The sequence below is a fragment of the Silene latifolia genome, chromosome Y, assembly GCF_048544455.1.
Source record: "Silene latifolia isolate original U9 population chromosome Y, ASM4854445v1, whole genome shotgun sequence".
NCBI lineage: Eukaryota > Viridiplantae > Streptophyta > Magnoliopsida > Caryophyllales > Caryophyllaceae > Silene > Silene latifolia.
Genome location: NC_133538.1, coordinates 19,382,683 through 19,403,581, shown reverse-complemented (window position 1 = coordinate 19,403,581; position 20,899 = coordinate 19,382,683). Strand labels below are relative to the sequence as shown.

The 20,899-nt window shown below is 38.9% G+C and overlaps 1 protein-coding gene across 1 annotated transcript; it reads right to left on the bottom strand.

The window, feature by feature from the left end:
* Positions 1-13,598: 13,598 nt before the first annotated feature.
* Positions 13,599-14,969, bottom strand: LOC141627697 (uncharacterized). Its single transcript, XM_074440923.1, has 2 exons — positions 14,286-14,969; positions 13,599-14,171 (listed from the first exon to the last, which is right to left on the bottom strand). Exons 1-2 carry the CDS (start codon positions 14,967-14,969, stop codon positions 13,599-13,601), a joined length of 1,257 nt encoding a protein of 418 aa, XP_074297024.1.
* Positions 14,970-20,899: the final 5,930 nt, after the last annotated feature.

The window sequence follows — 20,899 nt, the reverse complement described above, 5'->3', positions numbered from 1 at the left end:
AGGAGGCGACAATTGTCTTGTTTGTTTATTTTGTCTTTTTATCTCAGGGAACTTAGTTCCTTGAGACTGTTCTCATAGTTTTCTTGTTAGTTTCGTGTATTCCCAGGTCAACTAGGTCCGAGATTCTTCCAATAGATCCGAGCCAGAGAAGACTTTTCGCTACAGACGAAAGTTTCAGCAAGAAGTGGGTCAAGTAGAAGACTTGAGTATACTTGACGTTGAGACGGAGCACTCTATTATTTTGGAAAATCAGTCCTGCGAAGAGGACATCCTTTCTGACCTTGAAATTCCGGTTGAAATTCACGTTCCTGAGATTACCATCATGCCTACTCTAGCCAGTCACTCCGAGCCCACCTTGGCTTCTATCCCAAAAGGATTCGAGCTGCCTACTACTGATAATGGCACCTTCGAAATTCGTCCATCTTACATCAATTTGGTGGAGAGGAATTTATTTGGAGGAGCAGTTGCTGAGGATCCTGCGACACATATGGAGAAATTTGTCACTTATTGCTGTTCTATCCCTTTAACAGTTGGATTGACACAAGATCAGGTAAACCAGGTGCTCTTTCCCTTTTCTCTGAAGGATGGAGCTGGAGAATGGTTGAGAGACTTGGATATGGCTGATCAGGGAGTTACTGACTGGAATACTCTAGCCCTTGCTTTCTATAAAAGGTACTTTCCACCACAGAAGACCAATGCTTTGAGAAATCATATTACTAGTTTCAAACAGACGTCCACAGAAGATTTGAATGAAGCGTGGATTCGCTTCAAGAGATTAGTGCGTTCGGTCCCCCATCATGGTTTTGAGAAGTGGTTTCTATGTAATAAATTTTATAATGGGTTATATGATGATCACCGTGCTTTATTAGATTCTTCAGCTAATGGGAGATTTCAGGACCACACTAAATCTGATGGCGCGTGGAAATTAATTGATCAAATTTCTACTCATACTGCAAAGTATGAAAATCTAAGGGGAAGTGTCCATGGAAGTGGGGGAGATAATGGAATTGCGGCAAAGCTGGATGCTCTTTCTACCCAAATTGCTGAGATGAAGACTACCCAATCATTGGGTAATAGAGAAAGCGTTCATGCTATGAGTCAACAACTAGAGGAGTCTTGTGCTAGATGTGGATTAGACGGTCACAATGCAGCTGAGTGTTTGAGCACATTAGAGAAGGTTCATGCTTTTCAGTCTTACAGACAAGGTACATAAGGCACACCTTTCTCCAACTTTTACAATGAAAGAACAAAGGAGCATCCTTTCCTTCAATGGTCTAGTCAGAATGTGATCCGCAGTAGCAAAAACCACAAAAGAATACTTATATACCTCCTAACAATCGTGGTAATTAACCACAAGGAGGATATCAAAGGCAGAATCAAGGAGGTCATCAGTTTAACAATTAATATCAACAACCGCCCCAACAACCTCCTCAACAAACTCCTCAACAAGCTCCAAACAATGAGATGGCAGAGTTGCGCAATCTTTTGCAACAAACTTTATCAATGCAGCAAAAGCAGATGGCTCAAATTTCTGAGCTGATTGCCCATAATAAGATGTTGGATACTCAGGTGGCTCAGATGGCAATTCAAAATCCCTCAAAATAGCCTGGAGGCCTTTCTCCTCAAGGTAAGCAAGCTAATGTCATTCAATTGAGGAGCGGTACCACGTATGCAAATCTGGAGTTGCCAAGCCATGATGAAGAACTACCTACTAATGATAATGAGGTACCTTATATGCATCCTAAAGGATTAGGCAATTTGGAGCTAAGTGATGATGAAAAAGAAGTTGACGAAGTTGAAACACGAGATGAGAATAAAAGCGAAAAAAATCAAACCAGCGAATCTGCCAAGGTTCCTCGATCGAGTAACCTCAGGCTCGATCGAGGAACTTCCATGTTCGATTGAGTGTCATCAGGGCTCGATCGAGGATCCTCTCTGGTCGATGACGGTGTTTCAAAAAGTGATTGTAAAGCGAAGGAAGCCGAGCCGATTACTATTCCACTACCTTTTCTGCATCGTCAACAAAAATCTAAGCTGGACAAGCAGTTTGGTAAGTTTATGGAGGTAGTGAAGAGCTTACAGGTAAGTGTTCCTTTTACTGAATTAATCACTCAAGTGCCTGCTTACACGAAGTTTATGAAGGAGATTTTGACAAGGAAACGATCCTTTGATGCGGTGGAAACCATTGCTTATACTCAAAAGTGCAGCGGCATGTTACAAATTAATTCACCACCTAAGCTAAAGGATCCAGGGAGTTTTTCTATCCCTTGTCATGTTGGTCATCTTGCTATTAGTAAAGCCCTTTGTGATTTAGGAGCTAGTGTTAGTGTCATGCCTTATTCTATTTGTAAGAAATTAAATATGGGTAAAATGACTGTTACTAATATGACTTTGCAGATGGCTGATAGATCTGTTAAACACCCATTGGGGGTGTTAGAGGATGTTCCCGTTCGAATTGGGAAATTTTTCATTCCCGTATATTTTGTTGTCTTAGACATGGCTGGGGACAACCAAATTCCTATCATCTTGGGTAGACTATTTCTTAACACAGCGGGGGCGGTTATAGATGTTAGAAAGGGAGACTGACTTTAGCTGTGGGGGATGATACAATTGTTTTTAACTTAGAGAAGGCCTTAAAATATCCCATGATAGAAGAAACTTGTCATAGTATTGATGTTGTTGATTTTACTATTGATGAGTGTCTTTCTATGTGTTTAAACAGGGATCCTCTGGAGATTGCCCTTGTTTCTGATTCAGCTGCGGAGACGGGTTCATGGAGTCCAGAAGTTCATGAGATTGAGAAATTGCTAACTGAAGAGGAATGCCCACATCAGAAGGTATAAATTTTAGGTGTCTCATCTAAGGTAACTGAGGTAAAGAAACCTGAACTAAAACCCCTTTCTTCTCATCTTAAGTATGAATTTCTGGATGACTGTGAAATGAACCCAATATTTGTTAATGCTAGCCTAACTGAAGGTCAACTTTCTGCTTTGTTGACTGTTTTGAGAACTCATAAAAAGTCCATTAGGTATAGCATTGATGATTTACAAGGTATTAGTCCTGACTTTTGTATGCATCGTATTCACTTGGAAGAAGTCCACAAGCCTAGTTCACAAGGTCAGAGACGACTAAATCCTCCAATAAAGGAGGTGGTAAGGAAAGAGGTTCAGAAATTACTTGATGCTGGCATTATCTTCTCTATATCTGACTCTATGTGGGCCAGTTCTGTCCAAGTTGTACCTAAGAAGGGAGGTACTACAGTAGTAAAGAACGATAAAAATAAATTAATTGCTACTAGACTTGTTACAGGTTGGAGGATGTGTATTGATTATAGGAAGTTGAACACAGCTACTAAAAAAGACCATTTTCCACTTCCTTATATTGACCAAATGTTAGAGAGATTAGCATGCCATAGTTATTTCTGTTACCTAGATGGCTACTCCAGTTTCTTTCAGATACCTATTCATCCTGACGATCAGGAAAAGACTACTTTCACATGTCCCTATGGTGTATTTGCTTATAGGAGGACGCCCTTTGGTTTATGTAATACCCCAGCTACCTTTCAGCGTTGTATGATGGCCATATTTTCTGATTACATAGAGTCTATTATGGAAGTCTTTATGGATGATTTCAGTGTTTATGGTACTGATTTTGATGTTTGCTTGAGAAACTTGACTAAGGTTTTACAGCGCTGTGAGGAGAGCAATCTTGTGCTTAATTGGGAGAAGTGCCACTTGGTACTTGGTTATTTGGGGTCAGGTAGAGGTATCCAAGTGGATAAAGCTAAGGTTGAGGTAATTGAGCAACTCCCGTACCCGGTTAATGTTAAGAGTGTGCGTAGTTTTCTTGGTCATGCAGGGTTCTATCGCCGCTTTATTAAGGATTTTTCAAAAATTGCTCAACCTTTAACTTGGCTGCTTTATAAAGATACGCCTTTTGTGTTTACTGATAAGTGTGTTAATTCTTTTGACAGAATTAAACAAGCTCTTATCTCATCTCCTATAATCCGATATCCGGATTGGAGCCTTCCTTTTGAGATTATGTGTGATGCCAGTGACTATGCAGTTGGAGTTGTTTTGGGGCAAAGAAAAGATAAGGTGTTGCATGCTATTTACTATGCAAGTAAGACTCTTGATGATGCACAGATCAACTATGCTACTACGGCGAAGGAGCTTCTTGCAGTTGTCTATTCTTTAGACAAATTTAGAGCTTATCTTGTTGGTTGTAAAGTTATTGTTCATACTGACCATGCAGCATTAAAGTATCTTTTAACTAAACAAGAAGCTAAACCACGACTTCTTAGATGGATTTTATTATTGCAATAGCTTGATTTAGAAATTCGTGATAAGTCTGGTGTTGAGAATGTTGTTGCAGATCACTTGTCTAGATTGAGATTTACAGGAAGAGAGATTTTGCCTATTGATGACTCTTTTCTAGATTACCATATTCTAGCTGTAGCTGCGAACACTCCATGGTTTGCAGATTATGCCAATTACTTGGTTGGAGGTACTCTTCCTCTTGACTTGTCTTATCAGCAGAAGAAGAGATTTATGCATGATGTGAAGCGGTATTTCGGGGATAATCCATACTTATTCTGGGAGTGCGCAAACGGTATTTTCAGATGATGTATTCCAGAGGGTGAGGTACATGCCATCCTTTCTCATTGTCACTCTTCTTCTTATGGTGGTCATCATGGTCCTTCTAGGACATTTGCTAAGGTAATGCAACCGGGTTTCTTTTGGCCTACTATCTTGAAAGATGCTATTACTTTTGTCCGTTCTTGTGATGTATGTCAAAGAACAGGTAATATTTTGCAAAGGCATGAGATACCTCAAACTGGAATCTCAGAGGTGGAGATTTTTGATGTTTTTGGCATTGATTACCAAGGGCCATTCCCTACTTCTCATGGGAATCAATATATATTAGTAGCTGTAGATTATGTTTCTAAATGGGTGGAGGCAATTGCCACCCCCACTTGTGATGCTAAATCTGTTGTTAAGTTGTTTCAGAAGATCATCTTTCCATGTTTTGGTGTGCCTCGCGCACTGATAAGTGATGGAGGAAAGCATTTCAATGAACGTCATCTTAATTCTTTATTGAAGAAATATGGCGTTACACACCGTAGAGGATTGGCATATCATCCTCAAACCAGTGGAGATTTCCAACAGGGAATTAAAACAAATCTTGGAGAAGGTAGTGAGCAAGAATAGAAAAGATTGGAATCAAATGCTTGATGACACCTTATGGCCTTACCTTACTGCATACAAGACGCCGATTGGAGCATCACCTTACCGCTTAATCTATGGCAAATCTTGCCATTTACATGTGGAGCTTGAGTACAAGGCTATGTGGGCTATAAAAGAGCTGTATATGGATCCCTCACTGGCGGGTGAGAAAAGATTGATGCAGTTGAATGAGCTTGATGAGTTTCGACTGCATGCCTATGATAGTGCTCAAGTATACAAGGAACGAACGAAGAAGTGGCATGACAAGCATATTTTGCAAAGGGAGTTTCATGTTAGTGAAAAGGTATTGCTATTTAACTCTCGTTTATGTTTGTTCCCAGGTAAGCTAAGGAGTAGATGGGCTGGATCGTTCACTGTTGTTGAAGTGAATAAATTTGGGTCAGTTACACTGCAAACTGACAAAGGTGAGACTTTCAAAGTGAATGGGCAACGATTGAAGATTTACTATAAAGGTGTTCATATTGGGGTAATAGAGGCCGTTGACCTCTTTGCCATTGATTCCTCTCACCGATGAGGTAATACGGTTGTGCGGGACCTCTTAAACCAGCGCTACCGAGAGGCAGCTCGGAATTTGTAATGTAATATTGTGTAATTTAGGACTTTAATTTAATTATCGTATTTTAATTTAGCTTTTTCATAAGTATTGAGAGATGTGAGGGTGGGGGAATTTAATATGTTTCAAGTATTTTGCAGCGAATGACGGATTTTCAAGCTTTACATTATCATTTGACGAAAAAGGAGGTTGCCAACTAGTTCCTCGATCGAGTGCAGGTAGGCTCGATCGAGGAACCATCGTGCTCGATCGAGTGTCGTCAAGACTCGATCGAGGAACCAATGGGGTAATTAAAAATCTGAAAAGTCAAAAGTTGGCATGTTCTGAATATGGTGCCTCGATTGAGTGAGGGTGGCTCGATCGAGGACCCACTGCTGAACCGGGTTTCGTGTTTTGGACCGGTGGTTTCTCCTCCTCTTTTCTCATATTATTTCTTATTCACTCTTCATTCCTTCACTTTCTCTTGTTCTTTTTACCCTTGTTTATCATTCTCCTTTCTCAAATACTTCATCATCTTCATTAATTCCTCATTATTTTTTGTGTTAAGTTGCTTGCTAGTGATTTAAATCACTCTCTTGTGCTTATTTGTGAATTTCATTGCTCTTATTTGCTCAAGTAAGCCCCGTTTTCCCCCAATTTTGTCCGAAAATTTCAGTTTTTTCTTGCTTAAATCTTGTGTTTATTGCCTTAAATCTTCCATTGCTCGTATACAATTGCTATTTCCTTGCTTATTAGCCCTTTATTTGATGAATTAAAAGCCTAATTTGCTAATTTGGGAATTAGGGTTCATAAATTCCGGGTTCAATTTTGGCATCAAATTGGTAAGAAATTGTGTTCTTATGCTTGGAATCTTCAGTTTTTGTTATATAATTGCAATTCCCTTGCCTTTTAGATGGTTTATGTGTGCTTTTTGGCCTCAAAACCAAATTTTTCGACTCATGTGGTCTTAAAAACGTGGACTGTTTTGGGCAATTAAATTGGTTTGTGATTGTATACTTGTCTTTTTGCAGGTATGTCAACTAGTGGACAAGGTAGTAAAAGGCCACGGGAGAGGCGCGGTCCCGTTCGTCAGCCGGAGATAGTAGTGTCTTCCGAGGAGGAAGATGATGAATTACTACCTATAGGCGAATTTCCTTTTATTGAGTTTTGGGACAAAGAGCAGCGGGACAGATTTGTGGTATTGATGTCTAAAACTATGCTTCGTACTCGGTGTGTTGATCGCAAAATCTTGCGAGTTTTCAAAATTGATGATATCATGTTTGGCATGTTTGTTGAGATTGGGTTGCAGGGTCTCTTTCTTGTGCAATAACTATCTTATCGTGCCTTAACTCTTGAGTTTCTGAGTTCTTATGCCTATTTTCCGAGGGACCATCTAATCCGTTTCAGGTTGCTTAATGTTGAACGGTCCTTAACTTTTGACCGTCTTTCTGAGATTTTAGGAATAGATAAGCATACTGATGGTGACTTATATAATGGTGCTGGGTTGTCTGCTATTCGATACTTTCCATTGTTTACGGGTTTTACGGATGTAGATGTGAGTTCTATGGCTTTACTTGACGTACATCATGTTTGTCTTAGGCTTTTCTTGCGGTATTTGAGTTATCTGTTGTATGGGAGGCATGATAGAAGTAAGGCCTCTTCTTTAGAGGTCTTGATTTTGGCTAGCTACCTTAACCCCTTTCAGGAAGCTACTTTCCAGTTCTCTCCACCAGCACTCGTATGCCAGGCCCTTGACCGCATGACTGGGAAATATGCGGATTTGGATTGCGGGGCCATTATTACTCGTATAGATAGGGTTCTATGTGATTTTGAGGGAAATGATCCCTATGAGCCTATGGATGACCCTGAGCCTTTGGTAGATGATGATCATATACGCTATGCTATTTCTTATATTAATGTTCTCGGTGGAGCGGATCACTATTGGAAAGTGCGTGGTCAATTCTATATGCTTTTGCCTAATGATCACTTGGCAGCTGCTGCCCCTCTTGAGGAGAGTGAGGTTAGATTGAGACCTTCACCTGTCACCTATCTGATTCCAGATGAGCTTCTGGTTACTCTACCTGGTTCTAGTACTACAGCTACTACTGGTGGGCGTCGTAGACATCACCGTCAACCTGCCACTCACTTGCCTGGTTCTTACTAGCCCCGTCCTCCTCCTCCTTCTCCTACACCCTTTCCCTCCTTTGGTTATCACTTTGACCCAGTCCTTGAGAGAGAGAGAGGTGAGGGTTCATGAGGGTATCAACACCGCCTTGACTCAACGACATTTGTGGGAGCAGATAGAGGCCGTCACTCTTTCTTGGGGGGGGGGGTGTCAGGACACGGGTACTTCTCTGAGTTTTTACACCACACCTGGTAACGATAGCCATGTTTTCCACCTTTACGGTGTGACCCTTGCGGAGTTTGGGCAGTTTAGTACGGAGTATAGTGCCAAGGGTTACTCCTTTTACACTCCAGTTCATCCTCACCAGCCTACCAGTGTTTTTGCAGAGGATGTTAGTGTTCCTATTTCACAGAGAGGGCCATTTGGCCAGTTTGCAGCTTCTACTTCTGCTGCAGCAGCTTTTCCTGGAGGTGGCCGTGCTAGAGGCTGTGGTAGACGAGCTGGCCGTGCTAGAGGCCGTGGAGGCTGAGTTTAGGATCCTGAGTTGTTAGCCATGTTTGAGGAGATTGACGGCTTTGATGAGGCTGACCTTGATGATGATGGAGCGCAGTAGTGACAGCTGGTCACTACATCCCTCACTTTCCAGCTGGTTTGGGGGACCTTTTGCTACACAGCGGGTACTATCCTTCTTTGTTTTTGTTTTTATTGTATTTTTTATTTTTCCTCTTCCCTTTGTTAGTATTGTCCTATAGGTTGCTGGATTTTCTGTGTGATTGCTATGCTGTAGGCGTCACAATGAGGACATTGTGACATTTAGGTTTAGGGGAGAGTATTTATTTTTATTGTGTGTTTATTTATTGTTATGTGTTAAAAAAAATCCATAAAAATTGAAAATTTTATAAAACACAAAAACATGTTTTTATTTATTTTAGGTCGAGTCTTGGTGAATTGTTTAGAAATGATGATAATTTGCTTTGTCTTTGCATTTGAATACCATTTAGTTCTCCATGTACATTGCTTTGACATGTTAGCTATGATAAACAAAGCTCTTAACTCAAGTCTTGACCATCACAATATGCCTTATGCCGAGTAATTTTGACTATATTTTGTTGGTAAACCACTTAAATTTCTGAGGTCTTTAGAGCTTCTTAGGCCAGGAACATTAATAAACTGGTCTCATTTGTTATTTAGGCTAAATAGTGTGGTCTCCTTGTGGAATATGTAATATCAAACTGCATAAGTGTGACATTAGTTTCTTAGCTTTTTGCGCATTCATATGATTGAGTACATGAGGAAAGACGTTTCTTATTGTTCAAATATGCCATACATTACCTTGTTTTGTTAGCTTGTTTGAACCTTGTAGCCATTTCATATCCCATTTCATAGCTAAATTCTAGAATTTGCCTACCTTTTTGGGACAGTCGCAGTTGCTTGAGTCTTATGTTATTTTAGCTACATTGGTTTGGATTGAGACACTTATGTCATGTGGGTTGTAGCTCTAATTTTGTTAGCTATTGTGTTGATCTTCTATGTTGAAAAAGAGAAGAGTATTATGAAGCAAAAGAAAAAAAAAAGAATTCGAAAATTCCGAACAAAGAAAGAAAAAAAAAAGAAAAAAAAAAAAGAAAAAGAAAAAAAGAATTGCTTCATCGGTTTTGTTAGGAGATCATAAGTGGTAAATACTAGAGTCTAATGCACTTTTGGAGAGTCTTTACATTCTCACATATGTTGTCAAAGTTGAGATGATTTCTCTAGTTGGATAGTAATAATTATTATTGTTAGATTTGGTTATTGGTTTAGCGCTGCAACTACCGTCTTAGCCTCACATATGCATACGTGCCTTTGCACAAACAACTTCTATACCCTTGTCCATTTGCCACCTTATTGTCCTTGATACATGTACTTGGTCTATATTGTGAATGCATACTAGTTAGAGAAATTTCTATCACATTAGATTGCATGCATGTTTCATAAGTTGAGTGAGTGTCTTTATTCTTTCTATCTTACATATATCTCACCCCTTATGAGTGCATGAGTGAAACCGCGAGAATCCAACGTAATTGTCTTGCAAGGTTGAAAAGTATTTGGCTGAGTCTCGGTATCATATCACATCTTGAGTTGAGTTGCGTTAATCTATTACCCGTGCCTTTGAATTTGTTTTATTGGCACAATTTTTGGTCATTACTTTGTTATAGATATGGATAGCTGGGATTTGTATGTGCCTTGACATTTGCTCTGAGTTATTCATTCACCATTTGTATGTTTGTCTTTTGTATGGTTTGACTGCTTTGCTTGAGGACAAGCAAAGGTTTGGTTTGGGAGAGTTTGATGTATCACTTTTATATACACTTTTATAACTCCTTTCATGATGTTTTATATACCGTTTTCGTGCCTTTATGTCATTTATATGCCCTTTTATAGTGAATTGTCGATACTGCCGCTGTTTTATATTTTAATGCAGAAATGACGCATTACGAGGTGAATCGAACTAAGATGAGCATTGCGGATATGGCATAGTGGAATACACGAAGCATGGCACGAGAAACTAGGGGACTTGAAGATAAGAAGAGAAGGAAAGAAGAGAATGAGCTGGGATGTTGGTTCCTCGACCGAGTGCAAGAAGGCTCGATCGAGTACCCCAGGCTCGATCGAGGATCCTATTTAACAAATTAATTTCCGTAATTTCCTAAACACGTGTTATTGTAATATAAATTCTAAACTCGTGGGATTTATTAGGTTACGCTTTTTATTACTTTTGGACGGCTGGAAACTTGCTTGAGCTTTCCTACTTTGTTCTTAATCTTTCCTTGTTGATTACTACGGTACTAATCATTCCTCGTTAATTAATTCATTCAAGTTTTATGCTTTCAATTACTTGTTGTTATTTCATATCGTTAATCATGTTTTCAATCATAGTTATTGTTATTGTTAGATTTAACATGAGTAGCTAAATTCTTCATCTAGGATGAAGGGGATCTAGGTTGATTAGAAAGGGGAATATTAATTTATTGCTAGTAATATCACATGAGTTATCGTTTGATTATTGTACTTATTCTAATTAATTAATTTAGGCCTGAATTGATAATTAGTGTTGATGAGAGTGTCGTTGGGGCTCTCAATCAAACACATTTATATTCTCAACAAACAACTAGTTAGTGGTTAAGTCGAGGTCGATCCATGAGACGGTGTGCTTTGGGTTCTAAGTCTATCTATCTCAATTTATGCTGTGTCACAATTGATTTGGGTTTGTAGCTGTGTTCTAGACTAATGCAAACAATAAAGTAAAACAAGCAATAAAAGGAAGGATGTAAACAAATGACAAGTGCTAGGTTATCATGTGTTCATAGGGGATTCATGGGAGTAAATCATACAAACATGTTCTCAATTACATGCAAGCACTTATTGTTGTGATGGGATCGAGTTGGTGTATAAGCTTACAATCCCTAAGAAGGTTTGGGTCCCATAGCCGAATCGATTAGATTATACACCTACAAATCGACTTAATCCTTCCTATCCAACTATATGCATGGTCTAATGAGGCTCGAGTTGGTTTATATGCTTACTAGCCTCATTGAAGAGGTAGGCGATTGGTAAAAATGCAAGGATTCATAGGCTCGCATTTCGTCAAACATAACATGTGCATAAGTTAAAATAACAAGAAGGAAGCAAATTAATTATGAAGACATGTTAGATTAAGCATGAATCATTCCCCATGTTTGTATCCCTTAATTCCCCATTAATCCTAGCTAAAGGACTACTCCCTCATTATCAAGTTTAACATGCTAACAAGGTTGTCAATCATACTAGCAAAGCAAAACATGATGAATAAATGAAAGTGATTAACAATAATTAAACAAGAGTAAAAGGGGTTATACCTATTTTTGATGATCCAAATTATAAAGCAAAGAATAAAAGAAGAGAACTTGATTGATTCATGAAGAATTGTCAATTCTCCAATAATAATCCAATAATCTTCAATTACCCAATAATAATAAACTTGAACAATGATTAAAGAAAGATTAATATGTTATTTTATAGAATGATTGGGATTAATCTATTTTTAATCTACTCCTAATCTAAGGAAGGTTCTCCCCTCATGGGACCTAATCCTCTTGATTATTACAAAATGTAGTATATACTCCCTCCTAGTCGCTTTGTTCTTCCCTGTTTCCTTATCAAAGCTAGTCGGATCTTCTTCCCCCTTTCCATTTTTAGTAAGTTTTTGAGTTGTTTAATTACCATGTTGTCCTTGTCCATTTTTACATTTTACAAAAGTTGCCATTTATTAGTGGACCAAATTAGACCTAATCCAACCCAATTAAACCCAACAAATGTTATCAGCCCAACCCAAATCCCCTATTAGCCTAATCCCTCCCGCCATTTATACTCCCAATCCCCAACTAAAAAACCCCTAGCAGCCTCACATCATCCCCTATCTCTCAATCTTCATCTCCCTCACTCACAACCCAGAAAACCCAAATCTCTCCGCCGTTTAATTACTCATCTCTCTACCTTCCATCTTCCTCTAATCCTCCATTTCTCATAATCTGAGACACAGATTATCATTTACGATCTCGCATCTCTCTACCTTCCATCTTCCTCTAATCCTCCATTTACGATCTCGCATCTCTCATTTCATTTTCATCAATCTTCCATCATGTCGTATCTTCAAATTCACAATGAAACTATCAGAGTTGACTCCTTAACTCCAGATCTGATTTATCTTTTCAATGATTTTGAAGATGGTCCTTGTTTATTCAATATGTTAGATGTTGTTGTTGATGAAGATCGCGATAGAGAGATGGGTGTTGTAGATGTTGATGATAAGTCGATGAAGATTGTCCCTGATTCATATGATGACTATTCACAGTCATACGATGATTTTTCTGAGTTCGTCCTTCCGAATGAAGTTCTTCCTCTATCGATGATGTCGATGTTGTTCCTGAGACATCTATGGATTCTGAAATCATTGTTGTTCCTGATACATGCATGCATTCTGAAGAGCAACCTGTTTATCATACTTGCTTGACCGAGCAAGATGCGTTTAATATTTGGTTTAAAAAAGATTTTGAGGAGAGGACTAGGAGGAAATTGGCTAGGTATGAGACACCTGGGTATAAAAGTTGGTTTGCGGAGGAGATGTGCATATATTATCCTACCTTTAAGACGATCTGTGAAGATTGAAGGTGGTTGATTTCTTATATCCCTATTTTTATCAATTGTTCGTCTGTTTTCATTGTTTGCGTTGTGTATATGAACTAATGATGATAATTAATTTCGATTTTGGCTTTATGTCCTTCTAATAATGCCCAATGAACATTTGTTGAGGGCATACTGTGACCATGGGTCACTTAGTGCATGCATTATGCCACCACAAGTCCTTGTGAAGAGGCTATGCATGGATTAAGTACCCTGGCATCTAGTACTGTGTTTTTAAAGTTGTACGCCAAGTTTGTTGCAGTCATTTGCTGATGTTCATAAAGTTTGCAACCCAGATAACATTTAATTAATGTGCAAAGTTCATAAAAAAAGCGTAAAATTACATTGCCAATCACCTGATATTCAAAATATGCTTGTCTTGTGTTTATTGGCTTCAAAATATGCTGATTTGATCTTGTTGTTCAAAACATGATTGTCTTGTTTTCCTTCTGATGTTCAAAATGTCTTGTTGCCTTCCTTGTCCTTTCTGAGTCACTTACTGCATCTGCTGTTCTGTAAGGTCAATAACTGATGCACCTGTTGGTTCATTACTGCACCCAATTGGTTCAGTAATGCTGCCAACAGGCTCATTCATATCATTAATAACAGCTACAACAAAAGCATTAACATGTGCATTCACTGCATCAACTAAAGGAGTTATGGTAGAACTATCTCCTACATTGTTCATGTACGCTATACATTCATTTACCAAATGAATGTCAGCAGTTAAATACTCAGGCAGCATGCCTGCAGCTGCTAGTTTGGTCTTGTGCATGTGTGGTAGTGGGTAATCATTACCTCCTTTCCTTTTCATGACCTCTAACAAGCATGCCTGTAGTGTTATGAACACATACTTAAGTTCAATAACCTCTAGGTTTGCAAATGCCTTATTAACTTCAATAGCAAGTTTATCTAACTTGTAACAATTTGTTCTTTGCTGAAGTGATTGTATTGCTCTGAAAAACCCCAAATCCAAGACATTCAAGTCTGGTGAATTAGGGGGTTGACAACTTAACTCAATATTCCACCCATCTTGGTTTGCTGCAGCTGTGAAATCTGGGTCTGAGTTCTTGATGTGTGGGCGTGCATTATCTTGTTGTATGATAATGTGCTTGCTTTAATTTTCAGGCCATTTTGCCTTAATTGCTGGAACAACAATTCTTATTATCATGTCCTTAATTACTTGTTTGTTAACAGATTCAATGCACTTAGTTTCCATTGTGCCTGCAACTCTGTTTCTTGAATTTCTTTTTGCTGGTATTTCAACAATGAATGGCCATATGCCTATCTTACCATCAAAAAGAACTTCACCATTTGGACCATACTTTGGCCTTACAACAGCACACATAAACATGACTTTTCCTATAAATTTTTTTGACTGAATACTTCTATAAGGTCTCTTTTCTCCTTTAGCTAAGTAGAACCTTCTACTAGGTTTGGTTAAATAAAACCATTTCTCATCCATGTGAATAACATTACTTTGATCATTGAATTTCACTTTTTTACATACCTCATCATAGTGTAGTTGTGCAAGAGAGAAAAGCAACCTATCTAGTTTGTTTTTGTCATTCAATTGTGGTTTGATTGCATTTGTGTGAGACTCAATTGTCTTATCTGCTATCCATCTTGCAATAGATGATTGGCTGACTCCTAAAGCTTCTGCAGTACTATGTTGAGTGGTCCTTTCTGACAGTGGAATACTTTTGAACTTCTCAGCATCAAATACATTCCTTTGACGACATTTCTTGCCTTTGATTTTGCTGTTTACATTCAGTGCTTCACCTGATTCTATCTGTTTCTTTGCTATATTCCAAAGATCTGTGATGGTTTTCCTGCACACACTGAATTGATTTGCCACCTCTAACATTACACCTCTTTTGAGTTGTCCATTTGTGGATCTTAGTGACAAAATGGTACAAATTTGGCTCCTTTCTAAGTTGGACAGGTTTTTAGTTTTCATTTATTGCTTTTGAGATATTTATTGTGATATGAATAAAGGTTTTTGAAACTTTATGAAGAAATAATTAATGTGGTAGGAAAGTTTTTTTTTGGCTGTTTGTTCATGAATGATGTGTTTTACTAGCACTATTCTATTTATAGTTGACATGAACTTTGCACAAAGATTAAATTTCATAAAGAATGAATTTGGGCGCAAATCTTGAAACATTTTCATTTTGGCTCTTTAATTGAATTTTGGTGCCAAATTTTTGGTTTCCAAATTTTTGGTGCCTAATTTTGGTGCCAAAATTTCTGCAATGATACTTGAGTGTCCTTTATTTAACACTTGCTTTGATGTGTTCACTGATGATGGACATCAAACATGAAGGTTGGAGGCTGCCATAATTGGAATCCTGAAGTCCTTTTTTTTTTTTTTTCGCATTTTAATTTCAATAACTTTAGCGGAAACAGAAATTGTAATTTTATTAGATTTGTAGACATTTATGGTTTGTAATTTTAAGTAATGTTAATCCAGTTTAGCGGAATATGTATTTTTAAGTAATGTTAATCAGGTTTGTAATTTCCCACATAAGTGGAGGGAACTTTAAACTCTAATTTTATGTTTAATATTTTGGAGGGAAAGGTTAAGTATCTTACACTTAATTAATCATCTTTAATCATCCATCCCTCTCTCCAATCCCTTAGGTCCACCATGTACTATATTATTTTTTTATTTCCCTTCTTATTTCTTGTGCAAATGTTGGAGGGGAAGAACAAAGAGACTAGGAGGGAGTATATAGTAGTACATTATTAGGTTAAGTAAGGATAGATTAGTAAATAACAATGATAAGTTTTGAATAGGGAATTGCAAGTCTCGCGAGGAGAAGAGCGAATTGGACTGCTGCTTCTACCACGATCCGCTCGGGCGGAGGGAAACACGCTCGGATCATACCCTGGCAACCCGATCGTCTTGTGCATAGGACGCACAGATTGTTGCATAGTGCTCCATCCTCTTGCTTCATGCCCTTTGACCTACGTATACTTCCTTATTCTTGTTTCATCAGTCATCGTTCTTGCCTCATCTTCATACTAGTCCATCTAAGATCGTCAACAAGCTTCCGAATATGCATGGGAGACGGGAATTTCGCCTCATTATCTTCTTTCCTATAAAACATTTAAAATGCGCTAGGAAAGCAAAATAGGAAGGGATTGATGGACAAAATGGCCATGAAATGTTACAATAGTAAGCAAAATAGGCTCAATTAGGGGACTAAATGTGCGTAATTAAGAGTTGCATCAAACATCCCCAAACCGAACCTTTACTCGTCCCGTGTAAAGAGGTGACTAGAACTAGACCTTTATTTAAACTATCCTAATAATATAACCGATGTGAGACAATTAGCGGGTTTCACTCCGCCCCTTCAACTCACAACAAGACATCCATAAGGTAGGATGCCTTCTTGCAAGGCAAGGTGGGGCTTACCAAAATGGTGATACATCCAATCATTAAGCACACAAAGCAAGTAATGGATGCATCTACAAAAGAATGGCCACTTTTCTCATCTAAGTGGCGGAAATCATCTACAAGGGAAGCAATTTAAGGGTACACACTTCATCATAGATATTTTTTCTCCAAGCTACTAAGTCTAAAAGGATACAAACAAATCACCTCCAAGTTGTGTTAAACTAGGTTACTTTTATCCTCAATCGCTAAATGCTTTTGTCAAGAGTAGTCTCCTTATGGTGTTAAAAACACTGTAGGATCGCGGAATTCCTCCTCTTGTCTAGACAAGAAGAAGGGTCATCCCCTCTCCACCATGCAACAACTAAGATCAATGGATAAAAGGGATCAAGATGTTTTGAGTTTCATATTGGTAGTTTGCTTTTTGATTTGTTTTTCCCCCAATTTCTTGTGGTATTTGACATTTGGAGAACATTTCTTGCCATTTTTGATGTTTGGCATTTTCATACTTGACAAATTTTTCAATATTTGCATTTTTTTTTGAACATTTTCAAAGTAACCCCATTTTGTAGCAAGGGTACTTTTATTAAAGCATAGGAGTCTATTTTTGCTCCTCTTTTCATTGATGCAATTTTTTTGCAAACCTTTTTTACTTTCCATTTGGTACATGAAATCAATTTGATGTTTTTGTGCCCATTCCCTTTTTGTTGACAAAATATGACGATAGAAGTGAAAGAACGGTTGCATGGCTTCAAAGGTCACCTTGGAATAAACGGTAGCCAAGGAGTTATCACTCCACAAGGTACTCTTGACTAGGCCTTAGTCCATGGGTCAAAAGATACTAGTATGACACATCTTAGGGTGTCTTGAGGGTATTCTGGAAAACAAAGTCTCAAGGAGAAAAATTATTTATAAGGGCCTTATATACACTTATCAAACTTCCCAAATAGGCATTTTCACAAACATTTCTAACCATGCAACTACATACCATGATGCAACTAACATATATACAACTCTAATGCATATGCTTCTATCACTATTATGCCATATAATCTAGATGCAACTCCTAACAACACATAGATACACAAACCGCAACAACAAAATACACCACATCCTCCTTGACATGTAAGCCCATCCTCCTCATATGAATAACGAAAAGAAATGGAAGGGAAATAGAGATTAGAGCGATCATACCAAGCGGTCTTCATTTTCCCTTGACAATGCCTCAAATGTAGTGTTGTATCGATGTGAGAAGAGAACAAAAATACAAGTATATACAATTCAACATTACTAAATTAAAGAACATGTTTTTGGTTTTTGAAATTTTCAAATTTTTATGGATTTTTTTTTTATGAAATTAAAGAACAAATTTTTGAGTTTTTTCGAAATCTTTCAATTTTTATGTATTTTGGAATATAAATTCCCATCCCCCACTTTATTTTGGACATTGTCCTCAATGTATATGTAGGAGTAGGAATGACAAGGAAATACATGTTTTTGTATTTTTGATTTTATGGAAATGAAGTACAAATGCAATGATATGATATGAATGAATGCATGCTCTAACTAAATGCAATTCTATATGACATATATAACAAATGAATGCAATCTAAACTATACTATATGATGCATGCTAAATGCTTAAGTCACCTGCGATCAAACCTCCCCAAACCGATTTAAACACTATTTCTAGTGTAGAAATGAATAGGTTTGGTCATTTGTGAAATCAACTAATTGTATGAAATATATTCACAATGCAAACTAATATATTTATGTTACGATGCAATTATACTATATGAACTAACTAATACAAAATGGAATATAATACAAATGTAACTAAATGCAAGATAATTGAAAATGCGATACAACTATACATGAGAGAAAGGAAAAGAAAGAATATCTTACAATTAGAGGTGGTGTGGTAGACACCTCTTGCCATCTCATTCGTCATCATCATCATCATCATCATTGGGGTATCAACGCCCGCTAGAACCTCCTCGGTCATACCCTCCTCCTTGGCCAAAGAATCCTCCACCTTGGCCGCCAAAGTTCCCGTCTTGGTTCCCTTGATTGGGGAACAAAAGGTGCGGTTGAGCCTAAGATGGGTGAGGGCCTGCAGGACTGATATACCCTTGTTGAGCCATGTTGTAATAGGAGGGGTATTGCGCCAAGTAGTAGTCAACCCTCCCATCGTAAACTCCAAGATTGACACATTGCATTAGCTTCATCAAATCATTTATGTTTGGAGCTCTTGGATTTTGGGGAGCGAATGACAGATGTGGTGTCGGGTAGGGTGGAATGGGTACATAGGATAGTGGTGCATTACCCTGTCCCGGCAACTCACGAGGTTGACGAGGTTAACAAGGTGCTTCTTCTCTTTGTGGTGGGTTAGGGTGAATCTCAATATCGAGGAGGCAGCTCGGTGTAGGTGAGTACCAACTCAACCGTGGCTCGGTAGGTGGTACGTTCCATCCCATGAGGACAATTGAAGAGCATCCCTTTGTAAACCACTCCACACTCCCGGTTTGAGTGTAGGTCCACCACCGGTGGTGGTTGAAGATAACATCTTCGTCAATCAAAGTGCTCCCTTGGAGCTTCTCATAGGCCTGATGAAGGTTAAACCCGGGGCAAAGGTCATTGGCCAAAATTGTGATTAGGCCTCCCATCACAAAGGACTTAATGTTAGAGTTCCCTTGAGCATAATCAAAGAGCCTAGTAAGCATCTCAAGGGGCGTGTTGAAATTGTAAGCCCTTGTCCCTTGAATATTTAAGTAGGACTCTAAGAAGGTCAAGTCAAGAAGAGTGCACCTATCTTGTTCTAGCCTCCCATTGATGGTTCCGGCTATTATGCGCTCGGCGATCCGAATCACCGGATGTTGGATGGCAAAGGTATAGCATTGTTTCAAGGCAAAGAGTTCCCTCCCCGAAATGGCTCTCCAAATGTGGTTAACATTGAAGTCGGAGGGCTTATCGGTGTTATCATTTGGCACTACAAGACCAAAAATGTTTCCAAATTGGTCCAAGGTTAACCTATGGTCTTGATTACAAAGTCGGAACTCCATAGAAACACTTCTTCGTGTATTAGTGACGGTTCGGAGACTACACAAAAATTCGAGGGTAAGACTAAGGTAAGTATCCTCATGGGCATAGAATAACTTCCCGAGACCCAAACCATCGATGAACATATCGTTTTTATACCTTATACCGAGAACTTTTAAAACAGCGGTATCAATAATTTGAGTGGGCTCGTAACGCTTACCTAGCAAATGAACGAATTTTTGGTGGTGTTCATCGCAAGTGAAGATTACCTCGGGGAAGTATTCGAGTTGTTCAACACCTTGTATCATCACATTGCGATGGCCCCTTGCCTCCCTTGGAATGGATGAAGAAGTACCCTTGCGCTTCTTAGGTGCGACCTCGGCGGATTTCTTGCCCTTGCCTCTTAGGCTCGTCATTTTTGGTTGAAAAGTTAGGGTTTTGGGTTTGTTTTTGTGATGGGGATTTTTGAGAGATGATGATGTGTGATTTTTAGGAAATAAGATAAGGAAAATGAAGGATGGTGGGGGTGTTTATAAAGTAAAACGGGTGGAAGTCGAGCGCATAAGGGCTGGGCTCGGGCGGATAGATCGAGAACCCGCCTGAAAACTGAGGAAATCCGAGCGTCCCGTATGAGAGACGTGCGTCTCGTTGCTGTAATCTGAGCGTCTTGCTGAGAGGACGCGCGGATTCATAGACAGGGAGCCTGGATATTTTGTGACCGGCTGGGGACGAGCGTATCCTGGTAGAGACGAACATCTCTTCTGGGACGAGCGGATTCTTAAGAATCCGAGTGGATTCTCACACAGTACAGAAATGTTTCAAAGGCTACGCTTAGGACAAGCGTCCTATGGCCGGTACGAGCGTCTTCTTATTGAGACGAGCGTCTCATGAGCAATCCGAGCGGATTTCAGGTCAGTGCTGAATTAAACTGATGGCAAGGCTGAGGACGAGTGTCTTATGCAAGAGACGAGCGTCTTGCTGACGAGACGAGTGTCTCGTGCCATCTTTCGTCAATCCCTTGTTCCTTTCATTCACAATCTTTCCCTTGCACCCTTTTGTGATTCCTTCTTTTCTTTTTCTAAAAATATGCTCAATAGATGGGTAAGAAACCCTCTCTCACTACTCTCATGTAAGGAAATGCAAGAAATACGAAATTATACACAATATTATACAATGCGAAGATTGTGGGAAGGAATATATTACAATTGGTGGTTTGAGATAGGACTCCACCAAACTAGTGTCGGAATTCTTTGTCCATAGAGCTCAAGGCTCTTAGAAGAAGGTCAAAGGCTTGTGAACAAGCCCCAAATAAGCATAGATATGGGTTTCTCTGGTTCAAAATAAAGCTTGGCCAAGGT

Excerpts from the sequence above, each read along its gene's own strand:
- LOC141627697 (XM_074440923.1), bottom strand. The coding sequence starts at position 14,969 with ATGTTAGAGGTGGCAAATCAATTCAGTGTGTGCAGGAAAACCATCACA. Across the intron at positions 14,172-14,285 it reads TTGAATCTGTTAACAAACAA|AACTCAGACCCAGATTTCAC; the intron begins GTAATTAAGGAC and ends CCACACATCAAG.